General features: G+C 36.0%; 2 protein-coding genes across 8 annotated transcripts in view; one reads left to right on the top strand and one right to left on the bottom strand.

Annotated features, from left to right (window-relative positions):
* LOC121867184 (cytoplasmic tRNA 2-thiolation protein 2-A-like) overlaps positions 1-16,817 on the top strand; it is a 32,922-nt gene extending 16,105 nt beyond the window's left edge. Inside the window, exon 10 of the mRNA XM_042366978.1 lies at positions 16,573-16,817. The gene's annotated coding sequence lies outside the window, so the exon portion shown is untranslated. The remainder of the gene's footprint in view (positions 1-16,572) is intronic.
* The window catches only part of LOC121867185 (tRNA pseudouridine synthase A-like), a 30,793-nt gene extending 3,782 nt beyond the window's left edge, over positions 1-27,011 (bottom strand). Inside the window, exons 1-11 of one of the 7 annotated variants that reach the window (XM_042366988.1) lie at positions 26,884-26,968; positions 24,097-24,367; positions 21,183-21,344; positions 20,032-20,191; positions 18,390-18,556; positions 17,959-18,125; positions 15,691-15,797; positions 13,146-13,246; positions 10,258-10,463; positions 9,020-9,211; positions 2,533-2,698 (exon numbers count right to left, since the gene is read on the bottom strand). In XM_042366988.1, coding sequence (XP_042222922.1) covers positions 2,597-2,698; positions 9,020-9,211; positions 10,258-10,463; positions 13,146-13,246; positions 15,691-15,797; positions 17,959-18,125; positions 18,390-18,556; positions 20,032-20,191; positions 21,183-21,344; positions 24,097-24,112 — 1,380 coding nt within the window. In that variant the 5' untranslated portion in view covers positions 24,113-24,367; positions 26,884-26,968 and the 3' untranslated portion in view covers positions 2,533-2,596. Of the gene's footprint in view, positions 1-2,532; positions 2,699-7,043; positions 8,450-9,019; positions 9,212-10,257; positions 10,464-13,145; positions 13,247-15,690; positions 15,798-17,958; positions 18,126-18,389; positions 18,557-20,031; positions 20,192-21,182; positions 21,345-24,096; positions 24,368-26,819 lie in introns of those variants that run through there. The other 6 variants (XM_042366984.1, XM_042366986.1, XM_042366987.1 and 3 more) reach the window with 6 other exon arrangements.
* Between the last annotated feature and the right edge of the window lie 117 nt (positions 27,012-27,128).

The raw sequence follows: 27,128 nt of genomic DNA, 5'->3' as shown, positions 1-27,128 counted from the left end.
CACTTGTATGGGTGAGACCATGAAAGCAATGGTGATGAAGAACTGGAACACTGACTGGGTAACAAGTAATAAATGTTAATTCGCTACAACTCTTTTTAGCAAAGGTCCTTTGCCAAAACAATTTCAGTGAACCCTCACTTTACACGGTTAATTCAACCCACGGCGGCCCGCGTAAAGTGAACAACATAACATATGGGATTAATTGAAATAAAGACCGGGCCGACCCCCAAACTCCACTTTTTCAGACACAATACCTACGTTGTAGTAAAAATAACTTCTTAATTTTATGATGGTATGCACACACAATTAATAATTAAGAGAAATATCAATAATATTAGGTTTTTTAACACTTACATTAGTAGAAAAGATGGCTGGCACACGGGATGGGGGTTGGTTCCAGAGGCAGATTATTGGCCCTCACCTGTATCAATTGTATCACTATCCACCACAGAGGCCAGAGGGCCTTCGTCAAACCCCTCAAAGTCCATATAAGTCCATATCCTCACTATAATTATCACTATCACTGACTTGGGCCGGCTGTGGTGGGTGGCAGGTGAAGAACTCGGTAATGTTTTGATGACTGGGCGACCTTGTGCGCACCCTGCTCGCGCCGCTTACACAACATGGCGGGAGGTTTGGATCCAAAAATGGCGCGGCTCGCCAGCCGCTCTCCGCGTAAAGGGGTACACGCACCGCGGAATGTGAGCATTCCGGTTTCGGCAGGGTACCGCGTAAACGTGGAAACGCGGAATGTGGGACCGCGTAAAGCGAGGGTTGACTGTATAGTAAACATCGGCCCCTTTGCCACAGGGGCTGATATTATCGAATTCCTTTTCTGACCATCTATATTTTGAGTCAATAATTTCAAAGAATAAAAAAAAGAGTCCAATACTATCTGTATTCTTTGGCATTTATTTTTGTGTTAATATGGATTTAATTATTTCTTCAAAAGAAACAACTTTTCTGTAAATAGGGTTAGGTAAGACAATATGGTTGTAAGACCGAGTCATTAGTGAGAGTTGGGGCTAATGGCCTCACTTTTACACTTAAATACAATGTGATGGAGGTTTCTAAAAAAAAGGTGCATATGTTGTACAACCTATTAACTTTATGGACATTTACTAACTTTTGTGGTCTGCTTATGATACAAGAAGTTGAATACAGTATTTGGAAAAATTTTGCATCCACAAATGCCAAGAAACTGTACAATTTTGACATCAACCAGCTTAGATGTCATTTGTAACTCATGTTTTATGACTTTCATTCATTCAATTTGGCACAATTATAAAAACTGGTATACAGTACTAGACGTTTTCCTTACGAACAATGGCCCCTGTCACTAAATGCACCCACAGAGCCCTGTTTACCATCACTTTTCCGAACACACAATTGAATAGCCCCCAATTTCTTTGGCTTCTGGTGGTAGTTACCTACACCACAGCCTTGTCTATGAAAATGGGTTGTGTTTTATGGTTGTTACCTAACTTGAACAAATATACATGCTAATGGTATTTTTTTTATATACCTATACCAGAAATTAAAAAATATGACAACGCTGTACTGTATACCCTTTCCACGCTAAGTTGGACGTAAGCCCCGCCCCTCATCTATAACTACAAATAGCTGACTGGTTCCCCTGAGCGTCTTACCTCCACCTGGACTGCGTGTGTACAAGCACGTATTTTTTCAACCATGATAAATATTTAACATTTTCAAACATCCTCTCTGAAGCACTAATGCCTTGAAATCATCTGCATTTTGATAGTTCAGATATTAAACATTATTTTAGATAACAGGTCTGCCTACCAATTGTGAACACATTTAGCTTGAATTTTTATGAACCAATCAGCTCTTAGTATAGAAGAGGGGCATGGCTTATGGGCCAGGTTAGCGTGGAAATATTATAGTTATACAGTATTATGTAAATAAAATATTTTACTACTCATAGAGTACAGGAGTGCTTCCAGTTACGAAAGGGATACTTTCCTGAAAAACCTTTAGTAAATTGAAGTCATTTTTACCCTTTGACTTCAGTTATATTAAGGGAGATATATGATTATTAAAAAAAAAGTAAAAACACATTTTCAAGCCATCAAGATTATCGGGTTGTGACATCAGTCTGATTCCTCCTCTTCTTGTGGTGGGCCTATGAAAAAACACTCACAGCAATTGGTGGCACATCCATAGTCATAATCAAGATTATAGGGTGTATCACCTTCATTATCAAATTCCATCCTGTTGTGTGGGGCCTGTAAAACACTCAGAGCAATTGATGTAACGTCCAGGGCTATTTTCAAGATTATCAGGCATGACGTCACTATCAAATTCTTCCTGTTGTGTGCGAAAGTTAGCATGCTAAGCATTGTGTGGGAGCCCTGATGTTAGTGGCAGCAAAGCCAGTGTTCCAGTTGGACTGCGTTGCTATGGTGAGCTTTTAGGTCACATAGCTAGCATCTTATGCAAATAGCATTTGTGTTAAATTTTCATTTAACTTTTCATGTTAAAATAATACTGTAACATTTTACTACTTACCAACTGCTGCATCCAAAATCAACTTCAGATAGTTTGCTGCTGCTATCATCAACTTCAGTGTATCTCATTTATCTTCATCGTCACTGCTATTGCTGTTTGTATCAAGGCTTTCCCCATCTCTAACTTCATATATTTTCTTTTGTGCACGCCATATAGGAGATGTCACCTGTGTGTATAAAGTAGGTCTCGTATAGCATATACAGTACAGTAGTTACTTGGAAACTTCAATTTTGTGTACGTATATATATATATATATATATATATATATATATATATATATATATATATATATATATATATATATATATATATATATATATATATATATATATATATATATATATATATATATATATACAGTGACCCCTCGTTTAACGAACGCCTCGGTTAACGAAATTTCGGTTAACGAACTGCCTTCCATAAGGATCTTCAATTCGGTTAACGAACAAAAATTCGGTTAACGAATTTCTTACGAACCGACCTCAACATGTTTTCGCTTGCACTGGCCGGGCAACCAGCTTTAGTATCAGTCCGCCAATACATTAATCGGTTCTAGGGCTTAAATTCCTAACTATTTTAGTAAATATCAAGAAGTTTATACTATTCAATAATTTTAAAAGTTTAATATTCAATTTTTTAGTCATTTTAACAATTATTGAACATAATTGAAGGTAAAGTGACTAGTTTAAAGCGCAGCATCCAGCCTCTTAACACAGCAAACAGGCGTTAGTCTCTCTCTGTTTTCACTGGAGGTAACATCTTGCTTGAGACTCTCTTCAACTAAACGCTTTTTTTCTGTGTTTCCAAGCAAATTATTGGTCATTTTGAAATATATTTTACATATTGACAATATATAATGCAGTGCAGTGTTGATTTAAAGAAAATAATCTTGAAATACACCAAGAGAACTAAAATTTTATGGGTGAAATGGTGCCATGGGGTGACTTCTCTCCACCCCAATGCCTTCTCTTCTTCCTTCTCCTCCACCCCCATTGTAATTCCATCATCATCATCATCATCCAGGAGCCATCTACATACACACCTCAAAGTAAGTGAACTTTTCTACCATTTTTGTTGAATTTAGGAAATTTTCGGTGAGCTGGAACCAATTACCCAAAAACCCATTGAAACAATGGTTTCGGTTAACGAACTTTTCGGTTAACGAACGACCTTCTGGAACGGATTGAGTTCGTTAACCGAGGGGTCACTGTATATATATATATATATACATACATATATATATATATATATACATATATATACACATACATATATATATATATGAAGATGTGAATTACACGAAAGCGCTTGGGAACTTCGTGTTTTCTTCTTTCCTTGTGGTTATCAGCATATACCTAGATCATGCACACCTACAGTGATTTACTTGCATATATATATATATATATATATATATATATATATATACACAGTGATCCTCAGTTAACGAAATACCTTCCATAAGAATCTTCAATTCGGTTAACGAAATTCTTACGAAATCATGTCAACATGTTTTCGCTTGCTCACCAGCTGGAATATTAGTCCGCCAATACAGTAATCGGTTCTAGGGCTTAAATTCGTTCCCATTTGAGTAAATATCAAGAAGGTTGTACTATTCAATAATTTTCCAAGTTTTATATTATTATTTTTTTAGTAATTTTAACACTTATTTAACGTAATTGCAGTACAGGAAACTAGTTTTTGGTGCGCCAATCAGCCACTTGACTCACCCACCAAGGCGTCAGTTTGTATCTCTGGTCAGTGGAGGTAACATCTTGCTTGTGGCTCTCTTGAACATAAACTTTTTTTACATTTTTACAGTACAATTATTGGTCATTCTGAAATTTATTTTACATATTGACAATATATAGTGCAGTGCAGTGTTGATTTAAAGAAAATAATCTTGAATTACACTTAGTGAACTTAAAATTTTATGGGTGAAATGACGGCATCAAGCATGGGGTGAGTTTCTCTTCCACCCCCACTTCCTTCTCTTCTCCCTTCTCCTCCACCCCCACTTCTAATTCCCTTCATCATCATCATCAACCAGGAGCCTTCTACATACACACCTCAAAGTAAGTGTACTTTAATGCATTTTTTTTTACTTTGGATGTAATTTTCAGTGAGTTGGAACCAATTACCCAAAATCCCATTGAAACAATGGTTTCGGTTAACGAACGACCTTCGGGAACGAATTGTGTTCGTTAACCGAGGGACCACTGTATATATATATTTTTATTTATTTATTTTTTTTAATACAAAACTGTACAGCCTTCAACTTGTCAACTACTACTTCTTCCTCTTTTCTTAAGTCGCACTTTTCAACTTTTTAATCAGATACAGTACAGTAATACCCTGATAACCGATGTATATCGGGACCACGAAAAGTCGTTGGTTAGTGAATCAACGGTTATCAAAGCAATTAATCCAATAATAATATAACAAATTCAGGGGGTTAGGGACCGGCCACCTTCCAAAAACTCCCATCTACCCTTGATATATCTCTATCATACACGCTGTCGAGCAAGAAAATAAAGTAGACATATAAAGCAAGCATTAATCAGCATTAAATAAGCAATGTAAAACATAAGTTGACTGTTATTTACCTGTGTTGAGGATGGTAGAGACAGTCTAGGATGGCAAGTTCAAGTCTCTACCAACCTTTGCTGGTCCATCACCACTCTTAACCCTCTCGTGCATGATGATGCGATTCACGTCATATTCACAATAAGACCAACTTCACAGTGATGCAAATCGAATCACCAAACTTTTAAAAAAATTGCCAAAAACTAAGTTTTCAACAGAATTGCATACAATTTTGATGTGTCATAATAGCAAGTAAGTTCTATCAAATAAAATAATTGGCAACTATCGAGGCGCATAGGAAGGGAAGAACGGAATGATAAATGCACATTATTATCTCAGCAGTCAGAACGTGAGTGTGAGTCGCATCCATTTAAATTTGCAAAACTATGCAGGCTGCCTCAACTTCTACTCCTGGATTACAGTGCATACCCTACTCCCTGAAATAATATATTTTTTGTTTTAATGAAGTGATGGTTGTGTAATGTAGTATTTTTTTGTTCATATTTACAGAGAAGGTGTTTAGTTTTCAAAAGCCATTACTGTATCACTCCGTATCAGGCTATACAACCTTGTTATAGAGACACTGTCTCGAAAAAAAATCTCTGAAAGAAGATGATTTTCGAAAACTCCTGTTAAGGGATAGTGAGGATCAAGTGGATAGTGATATTAAAGAGCCTGGTAGTGAAAATGATCGTGATAACAACAAAGAAAGTCATGAATCTAAGGGAGAAATTGTGTCGGTTGCATCCACATTATCAAGTTCCTCGCCATTAGAGACTCCCTCTACCACTATCCCCACACCAACAACGTACCACCTGCACTCTTTCTTCACCATAACCTTCCACATCTCAAGCATCTTCATATCTCCTGCATTATGCAAGCCTCAAACCACCCGCTACCTCCCTTCCTCAATACCCAGTTGGTCCACCACCACCCCACCACATGCCTCCCATGGTCACCAAGCACCTTCCACCTCCCACACTCCACTTATCAGCTATGCTACATTGGAATCTCTCTCCTTCCGTACTCCACACTCCCACACCCTCATCCACCTCCCCACACACTCCAAACTCACACATTCACTCTCACTCTTACATTTTACTAGGGCTCATTCACTCACTTCCTCCCCCAAATTCCATCTACAAGTTCTGGAAGTCTTCCAACTCGCTGAAGGATGTGAGTACAGAATTATCTTATTTTATATCAGTACAGAATGAATTTATTTTATAATATATTTTCTGTTATTTTATACAGGTACAGTATTGCATTTTATTATTAGATATTGTGTTATTTTCTTTTACTATATGACAATCATGCAATGCGGTTGAATGCCCATCCACCTACATATATGATCTTATTTTATATTATACTAAAATACAATTTGTTATATATTTTTTTTAATTTGTGTTATTCTCGTATATTATACTATAAACCCATACCATAAGTCATGCAATGCGGTCAAACGCTTGCCCGCTTGTTAAAAAAAATTGCCAAAAAAAACAACAACTCAAGACTTTCATGAATTTTATCACTAAAATTCTCTTCATTATAGTGTCGGCTACAAAATGCAATACTCTGCATAATTTATATTGATGTAAAACATAGGCACAAAAATAAACAAAAAAGATAAAAACTAAAGATTTTACCATTTGAGAATCAGTTTTTGCATTTTTCTCAAAAACTATTAGTCCTATCAGAAATCAGATTGCTGCATTGGAAAGCTACCGTAATAAAAATTATGCTTCTAGCAGTGTATAGAACTTAAAAAGTTGGCACAGACAATTTTCAGCTAGGAGGTTGTGCACGTATTGGTATATATTTTTTTTTCGTGTTGCAGAGCAATCAGTTACAAAGCCAAAGATATATGTTTTATGCCAATAAAAAAAATTGGGGAATTGATAAAGCAAAACAAATATATATTTACCGTGTGCTGTCTCGCCTGCCCTGGGGGCCTAACAGATGTGAACTTGAAAACGTAAAACTTATCGCATGCACGAGAGGGTTAATACACCTTATAAAATCTTATCAAGCTGCCCCTAAGAAGGGCAGCACAAGAGGAACTATCACTAGATCATTTAGGCTTGATTGCATAACACACTAAGTCAGAACAAAAAAATCAAGTCTCTACCAATCTTTGCTGGTCCATCACCACTCTTATTATGCCCAGCACAAGAGGATCTATCACTGGAGAGTTTAGGCATGATTGCGTAACACGAAGTCGGAAATAACGAAAAAATACAAAGTAGGAGACATGGTAAGTGTAACCAAGTGCAGGGGGGCGGTAACAGTCAGAGGCAATGCGCAGAGCCCTCTCGTGGCAAGAATTCGCACCACGTCACTACCCACCAAATTCAAAACAGTTCTGCCTCTCCTTTCCCGATTGCCGGAGATCTGGGGTATCAACGAAACTTGTGGGGTATTTCCCCTATATGTAATCATCGGTTAATGGGACATCAGTTACCAGGGTATACCTGTAAACTTGTATTCCAGAACATTTGTTGCCAAGGAGGAAAATGTAGTATCAGGATTCAAGGCAGCCAAGGACCATATCACTCTACTGCTGGAAAGTAGTGTGGAGAGTGACTTGAAGCTCAAGCTGATGCTCGCCTACCATGCTGAAAACCTCAGAGAACATCTTCCCACCATTTGGCGCTCTAACTCCTAGGCATGGGTGACCACTGTGCTGTGCCAAAGTTATGTGGTTGGCTACCTCTCCAACCAGCTCAAGGAGTATGCTCACAGTAAAAACATCTTCAACAAATTTCTCCTGCTTACATATACTGTATCTACCCGAAATTACGAGATGAACAATAACATAACTCACAGTTCAGCCTCACCCGCTCCGACTGCTACTGGGTGGCGGGTCAGCGACTCGGCTACACAATTACGTGCCATCTCCACAGATTTTATTCCTCGTTTAGTATATCATTTCTCATTGCCTCTCGTTTAATGATCATTCCACTTAACGACCTGTTTTTCAAGAATGCACTGTGATCGTTAAACAAGTGATACCTGTATATAACATATAAGTAATCAAATCAGGAAAAAGACTTTGAACAATGAAACATTCCTCATCACAGCCTTGCTCATCGTGAAGATGGTCATCTATGCACCTACCATAAAACTGTCAAAAGCTATTTTGTACCAACATAAAACTACAAAAGCTGAACATGAAGTGGAGGAGCAATCCTGTAATACTACTTCCTAGCAAAACTCACAACCAAGCAGCTATGTTACTGCACTAGCCAATTTGAGGGCTTGGCTTTCATACTATGCTCCTTTCAACAGCTGGGGCCAGTCTTACAACTGCCAATCCCTCTGCCACAACCATCATCTTCAGAAAAGGGAAATTAGAAGGAAACATTATCCTTGGGAACTAAGAGGTCTCATTAGGTTTGGCCATCAAGTTATTACCTCATGCAACAGCTAAGGGCCATGATCTTTGATTATAAGGCCTATCTACTCTGTGCTTTCATTTCCAATTGACTAACCAGGAATCCAAGAGAGGAAGTGAGCTACCTGACTACTAGTAAATGTCATTACAGGACCAATCCCCCATTTTTAGCTAGATGTCCTCCACCAGGCAGCTCACATTGCTGATAGCCGAGTGGAGAAGTAACAGGAAAGCATTAACACAAATGAAGAAGCATCTACAAATATTTGTTCATATCCTTAACTTATATATGAAATACAAATAGTGAATCTTTGCATCCACAGTAGTTCATAATACTGTACAGTACTTCCTATCAATATACTGTGTTGTGTATTCAAGTCCAATCATTTTACCTCTACTTGTATGAAACAACTACATTGTTCTTAACCCCAAATCTTTCTTTCAGCCTTCTTTAATGCAATAATTTCTGCAGTATAGTTTGATATAATTAAGAACAGTGTGGTGACTTACTCGTGAATGTGTTTTTCCTTGTTGGCTGTCAGCTTGGGGTGAGACTGCCCACATATCCAGATCATGAAAATGTGGTACAACCAACCATTTTAACATTGACTTCTCTTTTATCTCTGTGGTAACAATTGTCGACTCTACGTGTTGTTCACGGAATTGATGGATATTTTCAGCAACTGCATCCCAGTTGAGAGGCTGAAAAAGAATTGGATGAGAAAACAGAGGAGGTTATATGAAGAGTGATATATACACACACTAATTTTCACTTTTATAAACAAGTGGGTAATAAGATATATTTTGATCCAATCAATGCAGATTAGACTATCAACCATAGGCCTATCCTCTTGACTGTAATGGTAAAACTTTGAAGGCATATCCATCATCCCTTGATGATTCAAAACAACAAGAAGCCATCTACCCCCTCAAAATAATTTCAACAGACACCCATGGCTCGAATTGATAAGGGATCCACAAAGCTGCAACGACATCGAAATGTCAGCATCTTTTAACATTTACATTAGATGTAGTTCCATCAAATTAGAGTGGATGTTTTAATGCTGTCAGAAAGCACACATTAGTAATTAAAGCCTTGTGCGCTTTATTCTCACATTCTGATTATTACGGTACAGTACTCTACTTTTCCTTTTCACCACTTCTTTAAAGGACTGGTTTTATGAATTGACTACCTATACATACTGTACTATAGTATATATTGTAGAAGTATTATCTATGTTTTGTTCCCTCAAAGGTTTTCATAGGTTACCACAAGGGGAGGTTTTTTCTATACATAATATAACCAGTATGACATCAAATGTTGCACATTATGCAACAGCACTTACATTTTTGCTGATAAAATCTACAAACTGAATTAGTTATTAAGAAAGAAAGGCATTCAACACACTTTAAATAAAATACAACAGAGAGAGATATAATTACAAACTATTCAAAATAAAAGTGCAATTACAGATATAGATATATTATATTAGGACTAATTCCCATGTGGTAACAGTAATACAATACACAGTATCTTAAACTGACAGAAAATATTTAGAAGCTATGTCATCTACTTATAGCAATGTAATCAGCCTGCTGCATAACCATCTTATACACAAAGTATAATTTGTACAAAACTAAAGAAATATCTCGAGCAAACTAAGGATTCAACATCAGTACAGTAGTTGATTAATGTTCCAACGCTAATACTGTAAATGCCTTAGTTAGGCTAATACTCTTCCACATACCTCACGGGTACCATATGAAGCATACTTCTTGTTATAATGATCAAAATGTTGATCTTCAAGAACCAAGCCAAGTGCTGGTGCTATAGGCAGATCTATGAAATCTTCCTTAAATGCTCTCAGTATTAAGTCTGGTTTAGCTAGTCCTCGACAGATGACCATTGTCAAGGCGATCATTTTACGAATCTGATGCAGCAAGAAACTTTGACCTGCAAGGAATACCACAAACAGTACACTAAGGTCACACTTAAAGAACATGTGTTCTTTAAAAAGTATTCATTATGTGAATTCTTGCTAAACAGGGCCTATTTTCTCAGAGGGTCCAGTGTTAATAGCTTAAAATGATTTGACCCCCCAAAACAGGCTAAAAACTGAGATGTGCTTCAGCTCTAAGTATATCTATCCCAAAACATAACCTAACAATATTAATCATCAATCCTTTCTTCTGTACATTTTCCATGTTTGTGTGGCTTAGCCATGATTACCTGATGACATGGTGTCCCAGTAGGCATCAGGCAAATTTGAAGCAAGTTTCATGGCTAGATGCCTTTCCTATCACCAAACCATTTTTACAGAGTGGGAGGATGATGATAACTGATTTAAAAGTCAGTGAACACCAACACTTCCCAGTTCTCACAACAAACATAAATGATGTTTTTACAGTAAATATAATTTTGCCTCCTGACCATTTCAGCAATCAAAACAAGTATAATGGCATTCAAGTTGTGACAGCATTAGCTATTACTATGTTCCTGGTTAACAAGATGAGAGAGCAAGAGTGTTTAACATAATTTAGGGCAAAAAGTCAGTCTGGAAAAACCCCAATCATTCTACAATTTTCATCTTATGAGCATGGCTAAGTTTCAGGAATTAATGCCAAGAATCCATATTTACCTTGAGAATATAGAATTGAAAATTTGATTCTCGCATTGCCGTTTCATTGTGTCAAATGAGGTCTCATGATTTCCATTTAAGTAATACAGTGGAACATCGATATAACGCGCGAGATACGTTCCAAGAGAGGTCGCTTTAAACCGAATTCGCACTAAATCGAAGTGTTGTTTCAATGGAATAATTTAGTTTGGTACTTGAGAGAAACACAAAATACTAAAAAGACTGAGAGTCTACCCAGATACACCTCAGTCCATCTCCTAGAATAAACAAAACATTGTTTTTTGTAGTATTATATTAAAACAAACACTCATAAATTAACACGGCTAAAATTATGGGACATGAAATGGTCTGTTTACTAGCGATCAGCTGATGGTGAGGGGGGGGGAGAGGTGAGGTGCTATGTTTGACAGTTGATGCCAAGGTCTAGTACTTATTTATTTATCTGTCCTTAAGAGTTTTTCTCTTATAAAATGTCACTAAACTGACCTGGGAGAATATAATTAACATTGCTGGAATTCTTATAAGGTAGTGATTAGTTTTAATATAAACATGCTATAGTTCGCATTAGACATACAAATATTAGTTCTAATTACAAAAAGCAAAAATTTTATCTTTTGTGCAAAATATATGACGTTTATTCATATTTTTGCTGTCTTGCGAGGATTCTAGCAATGCAAATTATCTTCTAACTGAAGTCTGTGATGATATATAAGATAAAAACTAAAAGCCTACTGTATAACCACCAAACCCTGGCTGGGGAAGGGGAGGTGACAGTGACATGTTTGACAGTTGTCACCGAAGGTCGAGTGAAGATTGAGTTTTTGTTTTTTGTTTATGAAATGTCACAGAAGTGACAGGGGAGAATATAATTTACATTGCTGGAATTCTTATAAGATAGTGATTAATTTGAATATAATCATGCTATAGTTTACACTAGACAAAAAATTTATTAATCATTTAGTACATTGAGTACATGTACAGTACAGTTTGCCCTTAGGACATTGTAGCGTGCCCAGAGAAACATTAGGCGCGAATTTTAAAATATTGCGCCAGATTGACTCGCGCAAAATAGGAAAGATTCCCTTTAAATTAAAACATTGTCCTTAATTGTGGGTTTCGCTTTAAATCAATAATCTTATATTGAATTGCTTTAAATCGACGTTCGACTGTACTGTACTTTCATTATTTTAGCTTGTATTTCATATATGTAATAAAGAAAAGAGGTTTCAAACCAAGACAATTTTCACGCATGGGATTATTTGTGAAGGATATATATACAATATTCTGAAATAATACACACCGTATACAGTATTGCAACGTATAAGTCAACTTTGGAAGCTCAATGTTTTTTTTGTTTGTTTTTTTCAAAAACTAGGGGTCATCTTATATAACAGGTATAAAATGTCAACCTTTAAGTATGGCTCTACCACTAGCATCAGAATTTAACTTTATCATACCGGTAGATCTCAGTTACTCAGTACTGGGTTGCAACTTAATTTCCAGCACTCACAATTTGTTTACCACACTATAGCATTTTTTGCATTAGTGTAACTGTTACTGAATCAACAACTTTTAAATGGTGAGAACTGTTGTCTAGTCTGAGCATCAACCGTAGCTGCAGCAACTGGTTGTTATCTGTTCTGACAGACAAAGTTGCTGGAATCATTGATTTCCCATAGTTATTTGGCATGAGTGACTGCACTTTAAGATGCTAAAGCAACAAGATTATGCAACAAGAAATTCCATATTAAAAAATTATGCAATCATCTAAGATGCCAAACCTAAATACTGTATACTCTTGGAAATCCTTCATGTGCTTCATACTGCATATTGGTGGAATCCTGTAGGGATAGCACCACAAAACACTCAAAATTGGCATTATATCCAACAAGAAATGATAACCTACTATGCCATTTTATATATCAATGAGGTAGCATGTTTTGTACAAAAAGTGCAGAAAAAAAAAGAAAACAGCAATGTAATTCCAAGTACTGTACCTCTAATTTTTATGGTGATCCATTCCAAGCCACCACGCTCATATGGTTCACTGCAGTTTGCATCAATAACACGGCGGGAGGCACGCAGTTCATGGTAGTTTCTGAAAATAGTTTTATGTATCTATATGAAGATTACTTTCATATATGCTAAATCATATTCCTCTGTATAAGTTAGTGAATAGTAAGGCACATATAGGTATTTGTAAGTGCAGACTGTAAATTGGAATAAACAAAAGTAGTTCCTGGTAGTCTACAGTATTTAGAAGATGAGACATTTAGCACACTTATAGTCAGCAACACCCTGCAATATATCATTTACACACCTGCACCTCTTTGTCTGCCCATTTCCCAAGACTACTGCACATTACTGAATTTCTGCCAACACCCTTCTTACAGGTAGCACACAGTGATTTTCCACTGCAGGTCCTTCACCCATGTCACTAAGCATTACTTTAGTTTTTGTTATGTTTGCTCCTTAACCCTTTGACTTCATTTTGTTTTCCATTTCTTATACAGGGAGTCCATGTTATTTGTATACTCATTACATACTCATATATGTACAGTGGTCCATCGGTTAACGAAGTCAATTCGTTCCAGAGGGTCGTTATTTAACCAAAAATTTCGTTAACCGAAACCATTGTTTCAATGGGATATTGGGTAATTGGGTTCCAGCTCACAGAAAAGTATACTGTATACAAAGTAAAGCCAAAAATGCATTAAGTCAGAAACACTCCTAAAATTTCCCTAAATCGCCCTTAAATCACTATATATATCGTACATATACACTAGAACTCTTAAATCACTGCTGTAATGTGATACAGGTGATTAATTTTATCTCTTGTGCAAAATATATGACATTTATATTCAAATTATTTGCTGTCTTGCAACGATTCCAGCAATGCAAATTATATTTTCCTAACTTTAGTCTGAGATATTATATAAGATAAACACTTTAAAGCCTAACGAAAACATGAAACTTTTGTCTGGGAAGGCAGAGGTAGGGAGGGAGGGAGGGAGCGTAGGAAGAGGGGGGAGCGGGAGGTGAGGTGTATTTTGATTGACAGATAGTGAGTCTGGTGAAGTATAATTTGTTTATTTACTTGGATTTTTGTTTTAGCTCATAAAATTCATAGAAATTACCAGGGCAGAATATAATTTACATTGCTGAAATTCTTATAAGATAGTGATTAATTTGAATATAAACAAGCTAAAATTTGCATTAGACATACAAATTTTAGATCTAATTTAAGAATTTTATTAGAGAGAGCAAAAATTTTATCTTGTGCAAAATATATGAATTTTATATTCAAATACAAATTATATTCTCCTAACTTTAGTCTGAGATATTATATAAGATTAAAACTGTAAGTCTAGTGCTTTTCACCAAACATTTTTTTGGGAAGGTGGGGGGTAGGGAGGGAGGGGTGACAGTGACAGGTTTGACAGGTGGCACCTGTGGTGTGAAGTATTTAATTGTTAATTTATGTCCTTTAGATTGAGTTTTTGTTTTTTGCTTATAAAATTTAATAGAAGTGACTGGGGTGAATTTAATTTGCATTGCTGGAATTCTTATAAGATAATGATTAATTTGAATGTAAACATGCCATAGTTTGCACTAGACAAAAATTTTAGTAATCATTTTGTACTTTATTCTGATTACATGTACAGTTCAGCTTTGCCCTTAGGACAGTGTGTGCATGTAAATGAGTTTCAATAAATGAATAAAGTTACATATATGAGCCAAAAATAGTTGAAAAACTTTATGTAAACAGAGTTTGGATGGCTAAATTTTAGAATGACCAATAATTTTAATACTGTATAAAAAAATGCACAAATATTAAAGAGCACAATTTTCTTGATATTTACTCCAATGGAAACGAATGTAAACATAGAAGAGATTACTGAATTGGCTGAGTACCTCCTCAGCTTATCAGCTGATGTTCAAAACAAAACATAATTTTCGTAAGGATTTCGTTAATCGAATTTTTTTTCATTAACCGAATTGAAGATTCTTATGGAAGGTAATTCGTTAACTGAAATTTCGTTAACCGAGGCGTTCGTTAACCGAGGGACCACTGTATAGCAGTTTTTACCACCAAATAATTACTATTTGCATGCCATACTCGATTAGGGATTTACAATAGTCCTGGATTATTCAAGTAGTTTATATTCATGCCTGTGATAATTCTTGGGAAGTAATAAAATACTTAATATATATACTGTACAGTAATTTGAAATATCTGCTATCAGACGACATGTGGGGTAACTATGGTTTCATCAACATAAACACATATTTAATGTTCTCACTAAAGGCATGAGGATACACTTCACTACCAAAGAAATGTCAGACAACTGACCAGAGAAGAATAGAATAAAGTAAACAATTCTAAGACAACATTTTCTCACTTTAACACTAGTGTCATCATTTTAAAACACTTTAACAACTTATAACTCACCTTGAGATTGAACAACTGCTTCCTGCTGCAGTTGTTCAAGGCCAGCAATACAGATGAAAAACTACACTAACATTATTGCATCAACTTACACTTTAGATGTAAAATTATGGAAATTACGATGGCCTATATACATCTGCAACAATCTTCCGAGTTCCTCAATGACTTCTGGAGTGATACGATAATCCTCGCTGATCACCTGTGAACCATTCACTTTTTAATCACTTAACAAGTGAGAAATCAAATTCAATACAACTTAATAAATAAATTTTGTGTACTGTATTTTTATTGTGATGAGATATACAAAGTGGCCACCCATATTTCATTACATATACTGTACAGTGTACCTGTACATTTATAGTGAAAACAAGCTTCAAGAAACAGAAGTATTACACTGCTACTAATATTTAATTAGTGAGTACAGTAGTTGTACTCTATCTGTACAGTATTGCATTCCTTTGTTAAATGTTGTTCCCTCTTAATCAGCATAATTGATTAACCAGCATCACCCATGCCAAATGACAAAGTACAGTACCTGTATAGTAAATAACAAATGTTATGAGTAGTACCAAGTGTCATAATTTATCAAAGCAAGATAACACTGCCAGTCATAAGGAGGGAAGTTGCCATTAAAATTGACTTTTGCTCCTATATGTATACAGTACATGCCTTAATTTTAATTTTCCACAGTATAAAATAACAAAACCTGATGGAAATATTGTGTAGTTTTATCATGTCTTCGAGTCAAACTTTCCCATTTAGGTACAGATCTCCAGTTACACAGCATAATGGTTGTCTATGTTTTGTTTTTTGTTTTTTCTTAAAAAAAAGCAGTCCCCAATTTACAAAGACCCTGGTTATAAATATCCAGTTATGAAGAAAAAAAACTTGTCCCATGTTTAATTTACTGTACATACAAAAAATCTTAAGTTACCATATGTATTTCTTTTCACTTGTAATTTTTTTCTTCACAGCACTGGAAGTTAACAAAGCCATCTCAAGGCTTCCTGTACCAGACCTGGTCAGTTTATAAAGACAATCTAAAAACAACATACAGTACTGTACTGTATTAAGAGTGGTTAACTAAGCTAAAAATAAAATGTATGTAGTGTTTTTGTTTTTATGGCTCACAGGATTGATTAAGAATGCTGTTGTGCTAAGTTTGATCTTTTGTCATTGGAAAGAATAAAATGTTAACCTCTTCACTATGGCAATGCCACTTTTAGTATTGTATTTACCTATCACCAGACAATTTTATTCAGCATAGAGAGGCCCACGTACACTGTGGTGATGCTACTTTTAATATTTTATTTGGCTAATGTTGGACGATTTTATGTGGCTTAGAGAGGCCCCCATACAAAAGGGGTTAAATGGATAAGTTTAGCATTTTTCTTCAGATAAAACCTTTTATCAAAAATTAAATCCAAATCTACAAGTAAAACGTCTAAAAATGCATAAAAGTATAGTGCAGTAGACTTCCAGCTTGTGCGTCACTACGAAATTAAAACCATTTGTCTTGACTGATCATTACAGTTTTGTACTGCATCATAACCAGTGGAACAGCTTCTCAGTAACTTTCATGTCTTCCCAGACTTGAATTTCATTTATTATGTTTCTTATTGGCTTATAATCTTTGTACACCAAAAATTTTCCTTAAAAATATGTTTTGTAGCATTTTAAGTTGTTTTGAAGATTGCTTGGGGGGATAATAATGTATCTCAATTTTTATAATGGGAGTACAGGGGGTAACGACTTAAAAACGTCCGACTTATGAACACCCACCGATATGAACGAGGTTAAGCTTTAAATTTACAGTATTTTATTTACCTGATGACTTATTTTTTGCTTTCATTTACTGTACAGTGTTTTGTCATTCTATTTCTTCTTTTCTCTTAAATTATGTGATTTTAGATGTATATAAGGACTTAGACTATGATAAAGTGGATTTTAAACATTGTTCTGTAAGTAATGCACTTAGCATGTGTTACGACTTACGTATGTACATTTTCGACTTAAGAACGTCCTCAGGAACAGAACCCGTTTATAACCCTGGGACCCCCTGTATTGAATTTAGGAAAATGTGATCTCATTTACAAAAAAAATCAATAGTATACTGTACTTGTACAAAAGGTTTTCAGGAATAGTTTTCAAGCTGGGTAATACTTTTCAGGATAACATCTAGTATTATGCAAAATGAGGAAAATCTGTACAGTATAGTGTTTTCAGTACAATAATTATATTTCTCTATGCTAAAATTCCTTGAAGTGATGTTTGTGTGTGAGTTATATAATACTGAATTAGTTGATAAAACAACATGATACTGATAAATGAAATGTAAAATTACCTAATTCTAAATTTACCTCGGTACAAGGAGCAAAAGCAAAAGTTGGGCACATGTATGAATAGGTGCGAGAGTCACACCACAGCTTGCTGCTGAAGCTTTTTATAACTCGATATGCAGCCATCACACGGATCTGGTCACACAGATGTTTATTTATTTCCCCTACTAGGTCAGGCACATCTGTAGCTGCAAAGAAGGAAGATATGGCCCATTAGTAAGCATTTAAAACTCTGAAAAGATTCAAATACTAAGTAATGTACAAAGAAGGTGGGTGGGAACTTACTTCACATAAGAAAAATTTAAAAAATTTGAATAGTGTATTGAAACTGTATACCGTACTGGTATATGAAGAGAAAATTATTATTTGTCACTTAACTCAACACCTGAACAACATTTTTAATGGGAGATATTAAAAATCACATTAAATACACTATTTATTTTCTTACTCACGAAACAGAGCAGAAACTAACAGCCGTGCTGCAGACACGCCTTTGTCAGTTCGAGAACCCCGCTGGAAGGAGAACAATTGTGGGACATTGAGCTCCTCTTCTGTGATCAAACCTGCAGCAAGCATGGCTGCAAGCAAATCACTTTCAATAGTACGACTATACTGATTCCTGTAAATATGGAAAGAGGAATTTTATTCACTGCTTGAAACACTTAGAGAAAATGAACATTATGATGCCTGTCACAGTAAACTATCATATTGAGAATTAAAGTTGCCAATACACAGAATCCCTTGCAAAATCCCAGGTACAGTAATTCTAAGAATAAATTCCGGTATGAAAGATTTCACTCTCCGTTTTAAGAATACAGTGATCCCTCGGTTGACGAACGCCTCGGCTAACGAATTACCTTCCATAAGAATATTAAATTCGGTTAACGAAAAAAAGTTCGGTTAACAAAATTTTTACAAAATCTTGTCAACATGTTTTCGCTTGCTCACCAGCTGGAATATTAGTCCGCCAATACAGTAATCGATTCTAGGGCTTAAATTCGTTAAAATTTCAGTAAATATCAAGGAAGTTGTACTATTCAATAATTTTCTAAGTTTTATATTAAAATTTTTAGTCATTTTAACATAATTGCAGTACAGGAAACTAGTTTTTCATGCGCCAATCAGCCACTCAACTCACCCAACAGGCGTCAGTTTGTATCTCTGGTCAGTGGAGGTAACATCTTGCTTGTTGGCTCTCTTGAATATAAACCATTTTTACAGTACAATTATTGGTCATTCTGAAATTTATTTTACATATTGACAATATATAGTGCAGTGCAGTGTTGATTTAAAGAAAATAATCTTGAATTACACTTAGTGAACTTAAAATTTTATGGGTGAAATGATGGCATGAAGCATGGGGTGATTTCTCTTCCACTCCCCACTTCCTTCTCTTCTCCCTTCTCCTCCACCTCCACTTCTAATTCCCATCATCATCATCATCAACCAGAAGCCTTCTACATACACACCTCAAAGTGAGTGTACTTTACTGCATTTATTGTTACTTTGTATGTAATTTTCGGTGAGCTGGAACCAATTACCCAAAATTGCATTGAAACAAAGGTTTCGGTTAACGAACGACCTTCTGGAACGAATTGTGTTCGTTAACCGAGGAACCACTGGACAGTTTTGTACTATATCCTTGGTTATAGGATTCACTATTGTCAATGTATATACACCTTATACAGTACTGTATAATAAAATTAGATATAAATTACCAATAAGAAGCCTCCTTCAGTACACAGTACTGTATATCCATATATTTCAGCAATCATAACCCAGAATCCACCATCTTAAAAAATATGACCTTATGACTTTAAAACCCCATCCTGTTTACCACAGACCTATGTAAGCTATATTTTTCATTTTATAATTCATTTTTAACAAGTACCGGGTATATGTACGATTTTTATTTTTAATTGTCTTTCCATTACATGCCAGGTATGAGGCCCCCTGAGCTTTAACGATGAAACTTTGAAGCCTTCAGTTAAACTGGTTATGGAGAGAAAACTATTTGTTCAAACAAAAATTATTTTTTTGGGTTAAGTTAAGCATGTATCCCCTTTATACAGCACTCTCATAAACCCATCTCACTTCTGCATGCCGTAGTATCCTTGGCCACTGAAGGAGATGAGTAACGCAAATTTCCTCTTCATTCTCAGTGGCTCATCAACATCAGGTGTAGGGTTTAATACGATGTGCTTCACCTCAGCCTCAGTCATCTCATGTTCAGGTAGATGCTGTACTCTCATACCTAGCATACAGAAATAAATTAACTTTTTTAGACAGAGCTTTATTGAGATATATGTAAGTCTGGTCCCCTAAAGTTTAATAAAAGTCTTTACTAAAATGTCGGAGGTTGGCAATATTTATACATTTTTTTTCCCATTTTCTAAACTAAAGAAATTTCCCAAAGATTTTCTGTTTGTGTAAAATTTTCTTCTATATCTCGAATCTTGTTCCAAACTTTCAGTCCTTTCATATGAATTTCCAAAACTCAAGCTTCCATAACTTGAGAGATAGTTGTTGTTGGAGCATTTAGTATCACCTCCCTTTCTGGATACCTGAGATGCCCACTGAAGGGAAGCTAACCATAAAGGACCAATCCTGAGAGCCCATGTTATTGCCAAGCCCAGTACTAGGCAGATTGGAAGCCCACACTCCACCCATCCCATGTGTGGACATCTACCAGGACTGAATGGGGATAGTTGAGCTAAAGGGAAGGGCAAGAAGCATTCTAACTAGTATTATTATATCACATGTTCATTCAGGCCTCCCACCCTCTACTGCCTTGCTCCTACTCTCTCAGTTCATAGTGGCAGTTGCAATGGAGAGGTTAATTAATCTTTTAGATTAGTCTTTGGATTTAGACCATAGCTATAATGTGTTTATCATACTCCAGCTAACTAGTTTCTTGCTTGTACATGAAATAGGATGTTGGGACCAATCATTACTTTTACCCCAAAAAAAAAAAGAGTATGACCCAAAGAATTCAGCACTTTAATACCACCCCCCAAAAGGAAAAAAAAATCATCAGTGTTCCTTCCAGGCCCTTATCATTGTGGAAGGCACAGTGCTCGTATGTACTAGTGGCGACAATATAACTACTGTATGTTATTTGTCAAAAAATACAATTATTAATCCTATACAAAGTTGAAAACATCACTCCCTTCATTCTATGAATATAAATTATCTTTATTACATTTATATGCTAATAAAATTTTGGGAGAAAAATAATCACTCACCTTTAAGGCTTGACAATGTGTCATTGTTCATATTAGGCAAGGAGGTCACTAATGAAACTGCTGGAAGATGCCAAATTCCTAGAGCTGGGGAACAATGATATCTTGGTGGCCATGATCTTGCCCATCTAACTAATTTTATGAAGTCTCTATATTTTGGTAATCCTGAAATATAACAAGAATCACAGAAAATTATCACTACAGCTACAGTATTATTTTTTATCTATTAATGTCAAAGATTTGTTCAATGTTCTGGTCACTAGAAAGATAAGAAAAACTCCTATGTAAACCAATCCAAGATCTTAGCTAAAACACCCAACCGAGTTATGTCAAAACTCAATTTAGAAAAAGACTATGTATACAGCCACACAGACCTAGAGACATTCAGCTGATGCTAGATGCCTTCTCATCAGTTTCATTGTTTCAAGGTGAGATGATAAATTGTCAAACAAATCATTTATATACTGTAATATGTTTCCAAGGGTAGTACAGTACCATTCTCCTATCAAATACAAAATAGATAAAACAAATCACTGATAAAAAATGGCTCAGAAACAACAAAATATCCAGTTTCATGTATACTAAAAACCAACAACTCATACATGTGTCTTTTCATAGTCCTATACGAACACTAAACCCTTTTAAGAAAAAAGAACGAGTTTACTATTAATAAAAATAATGCAGTATTAAGACATAGACTTCTGTATCTGTGTTTTAAAATCCCTTTAGTCTGAACGAGAAAAAGTTTTTCCATAAAGGAAATTTTAAAACATCAACTCAACTGATCTCACCTCAATGTTTCAACCTAAATAGACATCCTTGTGTGCATTTCATGTTCATTCTCAGTATTCATAGTATTTTAACATTCTTCCACTCTTGCATTTAAAATACTGTATAAAAACCAGAGGTAAATCAGACATAATCACATAAGCAACACATAGTAAAGTACTGTACAATACAACATAATACAATCTATAATTATATTGAACTGTACAGTAATTCCGTGTTTTCCGCAGGTTTTTTGTCACGGTTTTGACCATTCGCGTTTCTTTTTACTAAAAAATTATATATATATATATATATATATATATATATATATATATATATATATATATATATATATATATATATATATATATATATATATATATATATATATATATATATATATATATATATATATATATATATATATATATATACAGTATAGTCTGCATTTACGCGGCTTTTGTTTACACGTTTGGTCATTTACGCGGTGCCTTGCCAGAATGAAATGCTTTAATTACGCAGTAAATTTGGTCATTTACGCGGAAGCGGCGCGGGCAGGGTGCGCACTAGGTCGCCCAGTCATCAAAACATTACCGAGTTCTTCACCTGCCACCCACTACAACTGGCCCAAGTCAGTGATAGTGAGGATATGGACTTTGAGGGGTTTGACAAAGAGGCCCTGTAAGCCTCTGTGGTGGATAGTGATACAATTGATACAGGTGAGGGCCAATAATCTGCCCTCTGCCTCGGAACCAACCTCCCATCCCCGTGTGCCCAGCCATCTTTTCTACTAACGTAAGTGTTAAAAAACCTAATATTATTGATATTTATCTTAATTATTAATTGTGTGTGACTATCATAAAATTAAGATGTTATTTTGACTACAAGGTATGTATTGTGTCGGAAAAAGTGGAGTTTGGGGGTCGGCCCGGTCTCTATTTCAATTAATCCCATATGTTCTGTTATTTCATTTACGGGTTTCTCGTTTTACGCGGGCCTACACGGGTTCAATTTTGCGCCATTTTCGATATTTCCCTGTGCGGTGCGGCAAACAGATGCCACCCTTTCCCGCCTCAGACACCCGCTGCTCCGAGAAGCCTCTGTCCACACGTGCCTACCGTACTGTGAACGATACTGTGATTACCTCTTCTGTTTGTCCTCCCACGTGCATTCCATATGGCTCCGGGACGTAAGCCAGCCTCATCAAAGGCAAATATTACTAGCAAAGACTCTAAAGTGACCAAGAGATCAAGAATAGTGATGAACTTAACGGAAAAAAACAGTTTTATTGGACAAGCTCAGAGGTGGTATGAGCTATGGCTCGAGATGTGGTGAAGACTGACAATTCATTTGTGTCTTTTGTCAGAATACAAGTCTTCAAGTGGAGGAATGTGGGTGGAAGAGGACTGGCTGGCTGGCGTGACTGCGTGAGGGCGGGCAGACGCCAGGACAGCAGGGAGAGGCTGGTAATGCGGGTGTTGCCGATCTCAGCGAAATATAACATTTTTTATTTACTTGTAAATAATTTTTGTTTGTATATAACTGTGTTTACGTTTTTCCACTATTATACTACAATATGATTGGTTTCAAATAATGATGTTAGTAAATGCCAGTACAGTGGATCAGTGTGACCACTGGGCCGTGAGTGGAGAGCATGGCGTGGTTAAGTGCATGATCTACCTGAGCTGTTTGGTGGCCACAGGTACAGTAATTCCTAAAAAAGTATTCGCAGTTTTGGCTTTTCGCGGGGGTTTCAGGAACGTAATTCCCGCAAAAAACACGGGATTACTGTACTGTATAAGATTGCATTACAAGTACAGGGTACCTGACTTTGCTTAATAAATGAATTAGTTTCTTATTCAAATTCTCTCATCATTTGTTCTTAAACTCGTATAATATGTCACAATAAAACCTGACATGGTAAACAAAACTACCGTACGCAGGGGCTATACTGAGGTTGTCAGGCTTTTCTGAACAAATTAATTACAATTTTATGAGATTCAGTGTACAGTAGTATACATTAAAAAAATCTATACATTTTAAACAAGGTCAAACATTTACAATCAGTTTAAAATTTATAACCCCTGCATATGGTATATATACAGTACAGTATATACCAAAAGAGCTTTGTAATAAACAGAAAACTTACTAATGCAAACTGCCATTTGAATTGCCTTTTCTTCTGCTATTTTCTAAAGAATTAAAGATGTCTAAAACCTATATTATTCTTCACCTCTTTGTGAAATTTTCATAGGGGTTATCTGTTTCCAATCAATTCACAGGTCTTTCTTCTTTAATGATGAAGTCACACTTGAACTTTGTCATGAAGAGGACCTTTCTTGTCCAGTATCTCAGCTTCATGGAACTTTTATCATGTGTCTACAGTGACCATATTCTAGGAGACACCACTGACACTGAACCTGTCAGAAGAGGAATCCTAGTTGGTAAAGGCCATTAAAATACACATATTATCTCAGAGAATAGATTTGACAATTACTGTATCTATAAATACTGTACCATATACAGGTATTCAGTTCATGTCAGAAGGTTTTGTGCCTGGAATATTTAAGTGTTGATATGCTAAGTGTACATTACTAAAGTTTTATTATAAACATTTCATTAAATAGGCATAAAAACTCCTTATAAGTCATTCATAAAGTTTATTGGTTGATCTTCTGTTAATCCCATGACAATCATATGTTTTAAATCTCCATACAAAACCTATTAGCTATTGTTAACTATACACCCAATTTTCATCCAGTTACTTTAAAAAAATTCCAATCATAAACACTGGATATGGAGGAGTTGGTGGTATAAAGAAGTAATGCATGTATTTTTCACCACTATGGAAGTGTGTTATCCAGTTCATTCTTGCCAAACACAGCAGGTCTCCTCTTGCACATTTACTTTAAGTTCATAACAAAGTAACAAAGAACAGACCAACGGCAAGAATAGGTAGAAAGCTGGTAAGTGCTCCTTCAACTTTTTGAATATCATGTACTGTACAATCAAAGACAAAAGTCACGTCGCGGTTTTGTCCGAAGATTAAATATAACTCATGAAACATTATGAGAGCCCCTACCACAAGGCAGAGCGGCACCAAAAGTTTAGCCCTTCAGCACATGTTTTCACCAAATTTAACGACACGACTTTTGTCTTTCATTGTACATCCCATATACTGTACAAATATGGAAAACCTACCTCCAGAAATATCTAACATCCCTAGAAAAGGTGCAACACAGAGTGACCAAGATGATTCCAGAACTATATCATCTCAATTATCAGAGGAGGACTAACAACTCTTCAGATAAGACAAAATAAGGCAGATTGCAAAGAGACATTCAAAACATGAACCTGGGCCATTTTTTTATGATGCCACGCACCAACACAAGGAGAAGTAATGGTTAATATTTGTTTTAGGACTGCCCTTAATTTAATACTTGGGATATTTATTCTCATGTTTGGGGGCAAATGCTGCTCTTAATTCGGAGTTATTACAATTATAACGTGAAAATTTTTATAATTTGGGCAATTCTCCAGTTCCCTGGAGCGGCTATCTTCTTCACGTGATATACACAGCGGCCTTGTACATAAACAGAAACTTGAGGTTATTTTTTCGTAGAAAATAACTTAATTTTTTACTTCATATAGAGTCCCAAAAAGTTTGGGGGAGGAACAATTGGGATGGGTGACTCTTCCATTAATCTATCGTCCTCTGAATGAACACTCGGCAAGCTTTGAAGTTTTGTTAGTTAATATTCATTTTAAGACCACCCACGACTCTTTTGGACAAAATTATATCTTTGCTGTATATTTTGATGTGTTTTGAATTCACTTTCATATTAATTTCTTGGGTCAATTGAATGTAAGGGAGATACAATATAGTAATGTATTAGAACGGTAAATATTTAGAAGTTGCCAACATCTACAGTACGTATTAACCAAAACTGTGGCATATTTATAATTTTCTATGAAAAGCCTGCAACAGGTATGTTGCTAATAATTTCCGTAATTTATACTGCTAACCATCTCCTCCAGCTTTACCGGAGATTTTTGGTCTATGGCCCAAACGTCCACCCTACATATAGCTCGTGGTCTAAACGTACAAATGTTGTGGCCCAAACGTCCGCCCACCATCAACACAAGCACCAAAAGCACACATTACTGTACTAATATTTAATAAAAAGGATATACATATATGGTAAAATTATTGTTTAGGTTGTAGTGGACGTCTCCCCTACAAACTGCGTAGCTGCCACCACCTGCTACCGCCTCCCTAGCAACCAACCAGATGTTACCGTATCTTAGCAACGGAACTAGTCACCGGCGACTTCTCGGGTTTTCCCAACATGATTCATAGAGGACTGGCGGCTGCTGCTGGGTATATAAGCTGTCTCTCCATTGAGATTCATTCTGACCATTCTTCTACAACAAGCAACACCTCCTCCGCCGCCGCTGCCTGGCTCCCTTCGTTCCTCCTCCGCCGCTGCCTGGCGGCCCTCACTCCCGCCAGTGAGCATGGCGACCCACCAGCTGTCCTTCTCTGAGCTTCCTCACCAACCAACTCTCATTCTGCCCATCTTCCTGAACAAGCAACACCTCCTCCAGCAAGCTCCTAGCTGTCCAGCATTTATTCAACCAGGAGGCCAGCAACAGGCAACATCTTCTCTAACAAAGCTCCTGCACATCTACCTCCTTCAACACGCTACTCACTGAACGTCTCTACCGTGCAGCCCCTCACCACACAGCACCTCCAGCACCAGACTGTCTATCATATAACTTATATTATACAAGAAAACCACCTTAGAGTTTCCTTCCATCCTGAGTGCTAGACAACATTAATATCTCGATACCCCTACAGTACATTATTACCTTCAAATCCTAAAATTCAATGGATGACCGAAAAGATAATAATATCAAATATATCTACATCTACCAATGGACTGTATCACCGTTAGTGGTGCCATCATCAGGGCGAGGTGCTGTAGTCCCTCAACCACAACATCAACACAACCTTTATATTTACTACTTCCAATATAAACATATATTTTGATCATATTACAAATATTACCATGATTTTAATTATTTTATAATATTAAAATGTAATAATATTTCTATGACAGCATTTATCTTATCATATATATTTAAATTATATAAAATTTATTAAAAACTTGTCATAGT

The sequence above is a fragment of the Homarus americanus genome, unplaced genomic scaffold (assembly GCF_018991925.1).
Source record: "Homarus americanus isolate GMGI-L3 unplaced genomic scaffold, GMGI_Hamer_2.0 scaffold6317, whole genome shotgun sequence".
In the NCBI taxonomy this organism is placed as follows: Eukaryota; Metazoa; Arthropoda; class Malacostraca; order Decapoda; family Nephropidae; genus Homarus; species Homarus americanus.
This window is presented reverse-complemented; position numbering and strand designations above follow the sequence as displayed.